At 41.3% G+C, this 6,271-nt stretch overlaps 1 protein-coding gene across 1 annotated transcript; it reads right to left on the bottom strand.

Annotated features, from left to right (window-relative positions):
• Positions 1 to 3,375: 3,375 nt before the first annotated feature.
• Positions 3,376 to 5,537, bottom strand: LOC138159971 (melanoma inhibitory activity protein 2-like). The gene has a single exon (XM_069086376.1). The coding sequence runs from the start codon at positions 5,345 to 5,347 to the stop codon at positions 3,503 to 3,505; it is 1,845 nt and encodes a 614-aa protein (XP_068942477.1). The 5' UTR covers positions 5,348 to 5,537; the 3' UTR covers positions 3,376 to 3,502.
• Between the last annotated feature and the right edge of the window lie 734 nt (positions 5,538 to 6,271).

The following is a 6,271-nucleotide window of genomic DNA, read 5'->3' as shown; positions in this document are numbered from 1 at the left end:
CAATGAGAGTAAATTTCACACTCCTCTCCCTCCCTCCTTTCCCTCTATCTTAATGAGTTTTTGTGTCTCTTCACATTAGAATCCTAAATTTAACTGACTATGTTAATCCCTCCTTGAACCAAACCAATGAGAATTAAAATTCTCATTATTTTAATTAAAAAGTTTTTAAAATTCATATAATGTTCATCTCCCTCCCTTCTTTCCCTCTACTATAGTATGTTTTTATGCCTCTTGTGTTGCATAATTTACCCTTTTCTGCCTCCTCCTTTCCTTTTCTCCCATTATAATCCCTTTGCACCCCTTAATAAGGTTTTTTATCATCATATTAGTTCATTTATACCCATACCCTCTATGTATATCCCTTTTTAAAGTAGCGATAATTATATAAATATCAATATTGACAGGTATCAGCTTCCCATATAGGGATATAAAGAGTTTGCTCTTATTGAATCACAAGTGATGTGTGTGCGTGTGTGTGTGTGTGTGTGTGTGTGTGTTTTCCTTGTTTACCTTTTTATGTCTCTCTTGAGTCTTGTATTTGGAAATCAAATTTTCCATTGACCTCTGGCTTTTTCATCAGGAAGGTCTGGAAGTCTCTTATTTCATTGAATGATCATCTCCTTGACTGAAAGATTATGTTCAGTTTTGCTGGATAGTTGATCCATGGTTGCAGTCCAAGCTCTTTTGCCTTAGGAAATATTATATTCCAATCCCTCCAATCTTTTAATGTAGAAGCTGCTAGGTCCTGTGTAATCCTGACTGTAGTTCCATGATATTTGAATTGTTTCTTTCTGACTGCTTGCAGTATTTTTAACTTGACCTAATAATTCTGGAATTTGTCTACTATATTTCTTGGAGATTTAAATTTGGGATCTCTTTCAGGAGGAGTCCAGTGAATTCTTTTGATAACTATTTTACCCTCTGATTCTAGGACCTCAGGAGAGTTTTCTGTGATAATTTCTTGGAGGATGTTGTCCAGATTGTTTTTTTCATCATGGCTTTCTGGTAGACCAATAATTCTTAGATTATCTCTCCTGGATCTGTTCTCCAGGTCAGTTGTTTTTCCAATGAGATATTTTTCATTTTCTTCTAATTTTTGAATCTTTATGTTTTGTTTGACTGATTCTTGATGCATCATAGAGTCATTAGCTTTGACTTGACTGATTCTAACTTTTAGTGAATTATTTTCCTCAGTTAGTTTTTGAAGCTCCTTTCCCATATATTCAGATTTAATTTTCAGGGAGATATTTTGTCCAATTATATCCTGAACCTCCCATTCCAGTTCACAAATTTTACTTTTTAAGGATTTCTTTTCTTCAGTGAGATTTTTTTCCATTTTGGCCAATGTAATTTTAAAAGAATTGGTCAATTTGTCTTCTGCTTCTCTAATTTGGCTTTTTAAATCTCTCTTGAGCCTTCCAAGAATGCTTTTTGGGATTGAGACCAGTTCATATTTCTTTCTGTGGTCTCAGGTGTGGATATAGAGTTGATGGTGTCTCCTGAAAGTGATTCTTCTCCTTTACAATAATAGGATTCAGTCATCTTTGGTTGCTTCTGGCCCATTGTGATTGCTTATTTTCTGGCTTTTAAAGTAGATTTCTGCTTCTAGAGTACAGAGGGCTCTGACCCACACTTCTCAAGCTGGGCGCTAGGGGTCTGGTTGTTGACTTTGTGTACTGTAGCCTCTGGGTGTCTAGACTGAGGCCAAGGCCAAGACTCTCAGTATTTCTCCTGGGTTACCACGAGGCTCACAGAATAAGGTATGGGAGAGAGATGGTGTGATAGTAATGGAATATAAAGATCCCCCTGTATTGGCTTGGTTTTCAAACTGATTGTGTTAAAACCCAGAGCTTGTTAATCCCACTTGTGGGATGGACTGGTTGACGTGAAAAGAGAGGGCTGGACTGGGAGGAGCTGGTGACGTAGATTTGGAGAGACACAAGAGAGAGGCAGAAGAACTTTTTGGAAGCATCACCTTTGGAGGCAGAGAGAGACTGAGAGGATTGCTGAGGGCCACTTTGAATTGCCCAGGACTTTTGAGGCCTGCCACCCAGAGCTACCACGGACTGAGGAGACGTGGCTGTTATGCTGGTACTTTGTCTGTCTGTTTTGATGTTGTTTTGCCAGATTTGTCCACTGGTGAAAGACAGTGCTGTTGTTGCAGAAGTCTGGGAAGCTTTCTGTTGGTTCAGAGCTCTTGAGACTGTTCTGCAGACAGAGAGTGAATACTGTCCACTGGTGAAGGACAGTGCTGTTGTTGCAGAATTCTTGGAACCTTGCTGTTGGTTCCAAAGCCCTGAAGAAGGATTTTCTTGTTTTGCTAATGTTTTCAGTGGTCCTAGGACTGTTCTGCAGACAGAGAATGAATTAATGAAGAGACTGGCAATGTATCTTGTGGCCTTGTTAAGCTTTGTCTCCCCAGGAACAAAGATTGCTGAGAACTTGCCTCCTGTCAAGATGAAGAAAAGACCTCCATTTGGGTATTAAGTGCTGTACTTAAACTTGTTGTAACTCTGGGGTAGATTCAATTGTGATCCAGGGGTGGGGAACTTTTGACCTTTTTGTGTTCTATGATTGAACAAATGAATGTACTTTACTTATGATTGGAAACTAATCTCCATTTGAGAAGAGGGGCTTTGTGATGGACTAAATGAAGGTACAGCCTAGGGGTGGAGTAGTATTTAGATCAGGGACTTTGTAATTGATTGAATGAATGTAAGGTCCTGGGGTGAGGTAGTACTTGGAGATTATTGAATCATATTTGGTAAATGCTGTATTTTGAATGATGTCATGTTTTGATCTTCTCTATTCTTAATTTGTCACTGAATAAAATGGAGAGCACCTATGCTGGTATTTTGAACCTTGGGAAGTTGCCTTTCCTTGGCATTACATTACAGGTGGTCTAGCCACTTCAGGTTTTCTCCTCTCTGCCCCTGGGCTAGAGCTCAGGCAGGCTCAGCCTGGTGGCCTGCTGAGCTGGTGTCTGAAGATTTCCTTGATTGTGTTAAGGCACACTTGGGTTTCTGGTGTTAGGGCTTGCTGGCTCCACCCCACTGGGCTTCAGGATCTCCCCCTGGTCAGCTTCAGGCTCAACACAGCTGCAGTCACACCAATCATCTAGGACTCCCAAGCCTGCCACTGCTTCCTCTATTTTAGGATTTTACACTGGGTGGGACAATAATCTCTGGGTTTTCATGATCAGGGAGGGGGATTAGGGCAGCTAGGGTTTACTCTGCCATCTTGGCTCCTGGAAGTTCAGGGAGGTGATTTTTAAATATCCAGGTTGTGGGATGATAGCCCCAGGAGATGCTGCTGTCACTGTGGGCCCTGCACTTTCTCTTTTTTTTTTTTTTTCAGGAGGCTCATTCCAATTATTATTTCATCAAACTTCAATTTGAGGAACAGTAAAACCAGTGAAATAACAGCAGTTACTTAAACTTAAAATGAGAGATGATTAAAAAATATATCATAAATTACTTTTGGTGAAACAAAAAAAAAATTGTCAAGTTTCTTGCTGTGGCTCTCGGCGATCAGCAGCAGGCTCATCTGAAGGCTGAATCAACCCTGAAGATTGCTCATTTCTAATTTCAGGATATGGAGGTGGAGGGAAAAATCCATCTCTTGTGAGAAGATAGTGAGGAAAGGCCCTGGGTGGATAGACACTTCTCATTGATAATTGAGGATGTGGTGGGCCAAGGAAATTGCTTGCTGGAAAGTAGCCCCTTGGAGGTCCATACATACTTCCCTGAGGAGGGGATGTAATGGGAGGTCCTCTTCTCATTTTTGACCCTCTTGGATCCCCTCGAACTAAAGGAAGAGGTGGTGGAACAAAGCCTGGGCCAGCTACTTCACTTTGAGGTACGAGAGATGGGTCAGGCATATTTAAATTACCAAAATCATTGCTGGATTCCATTTCCGAGGATGCCGCCTCATCTGAATGAGGAATCATCATTCTACGATCTCTGTCCCACGGAGGTGAAAGAAATCCAGTATCTGAAGGTGCTCTGTGGGGATCAGATAATTCTCCTCTCTCATTGGCATTCTGATATTCCAAAGGATGCCCTGGTCCTCTTGAACCTCTGCCAAAGGATCTATTTGGAACATCAAGGACATAAGGATCCTTTTCTAAGAGATTGCATTTAAATTCTGTTTCAGTTAACTTTTGTCTGTTGTGTGCATTTTCTTTTTTTAAGTCATTGAGATGTCTTTCAGCAGCCCGGGCTGACAACTGGCTTTCATATGAACGAATAGTCCTTTCCAATTCTTCTTCAAGATCCTTGGTTCGTTTTCTGTAAGAATCAAGCTCTTCAGAAGCATGACTAATCTTTTCTCTTGCTTTGGAAAGTTTCTTCTCTTTCTGTAAGCGGTCATTTTCCTCCACAGTCAACTTCCTATGAAGTTTCATTTCATTTTCTTGATACACTTCAGTCATTACTTTAAGTTTTTGTTGAAGCTTTTGCACCTCACTCTCAAAATATGCTTTTTCAGTCTGCAAAGACACTTGCGCAGTCTGAAGAACTTCAATTTGGCCTTTAAGTTCTTCCTTTATCTTATTTTCATCACACAGTCGAGAATATATATGGCTCCTTTCTGCTTCCACGGTTTTAAAACAAGCATTCAACTTAGCAGCATAAATCAGTTTTTTCACAGTCTGCTTTTGTTGATCCTCTAAGTGGTCTAAAATTGCCAAGTCCCGGCTTATTTCAACTTCACAATGATCATCACTGACATTTTCTTCCCCCAGGGCAGTCGTCCAGTCTTTCATCTTCAGCAAGCATTCCGTCAGAGACTTGATCTGACTATCTTTATTAGTTATAACTTGATCCATATTTCCTTTAGAAGTGTCAAACATTTTCTTCTGTTCATTAAGTTCATTCAATTGTGCGTTCCATCCTTTAGTTTCCTGTAAAAGCTGTTTCTGGCTTTTCTGAAGATGGGAATTTATTTGCAATGCATCTTCTATTGATGTTTTAAGTCGCTCTTCATTCAGCTGAAATACTTTTAGGGTTGTTTTGGCCAACTCATCTTGTTTTGATCGTTTAGATTTCTCCTCTTTCAAGTGTGTTTCTAGAGAATGTATTTCATCCATAAGTACAGAGTTTGCTCTGTTAAGCTTTTCATCTACAGCCTCTTTTAGACAAGGGCTAAATATTTCAAGAATCTTACATTTATCTTCCACTAGTTCAGTGATTTTTGGGACACGCTGTTTTTCCCTTCCTAGGTAAAGTCGGCTTTTAACCGCATAAAAACCTCTCCACAAAAAAAGGAGAATTGTAAAAAAGCCAACTGTAACTGCACATAACACCATTTCCCAGGGAAATCCATATAGATCAGTACCTGGCCTCATATCTTCAGGCAATGCTGCTACAACCTCGAGCTCACACTGCGCATCTTCTCCAGAACCAGCCTGTAGCAAAGCTGAGCGGCGGCCCTGGATCCTTCCACGACTCCGAGGGCTAGTCTGGAGCCCCCTCCAGTAGCCATGGTTCCGAACAAAAATGAACAACCGCACCGACCTCCATGCAGAAGCCTACTCCCTGCACTTTCTCTTACCCAGCTCCGACAGATCCTCTGTCCCATGGTGAGAGGTCTGCAAAGCCATGGCTCACTCTTGCTCCACTGTGGTCTGGTCCCAGGTGTGCACTGGTGCAGCCCACACACTCCATGCTCCCACTGCCCAGTCCCATGAGCGCACTTTCCTGGACTGGATATCTGCCACACTCCGTCTCCCAATGGATTCTGTCACTCTAAAATCCATTCATATTTACTTTTTTTGAGGTTACTGATGGAATTTGTGGAGGAGTTCAGATAAGTGCTTGCTTTTCCTCTGCCAACAAATCCTTTTATTAAGGGGATTTGTTCTGTGAAGTTTGGATTCAGTCAAAGGGCCACACTTGAGGACCTAGAGGACCACATAAGGTGCATTGAGGAAAGGTGAAGGAGTTTGGGCCTAAGTTTTAAGAAATGAGAAGCCTTTAAAGGATCTTAGGCAAGGGAAGGATATGATCAGAGATCTGATTTGGGAAGACTCATAGGGAAGCAGTATTCTAGCAGGGACTGAGGGTTGGGGAGAGAAACTTGGGGCAGCCCCATGAGGGAGGAAGCTACTGCAATAGTCTAGAGATAATGAAGGGCGTGGGTTATGGTGTTGGTAGAAATGGAGAAATGACCTCCAAAGTCCAGCTTTCTCTCTGTGGTCCCATGATCCTGTGATTTCCCTCTCTCTAATCATCAATCTCTGTCTACTAGTTCTTTCTTGATTACTTTCAAA

The sequence above is a fragment of the Petaurus breviceps genome, unplaced genomic scaffold, assembly GCF_028583685.1.
Source record: "Petaurus breviceps papuanus isolate PSGF00001 unplaced genomic scaffold, PetGlider_PUasm1.0 178, whole genome shotgun sequence".
Lineage (NCBI taxonomy): Eukaryota > Metazoa > Chordata > Mammalia > Diprotodontia > Petauridae > Petaurus > Petaurus breviceps.
This window is presented reverse-complemented; position numbering and strand designations above follow the sequence as displayed.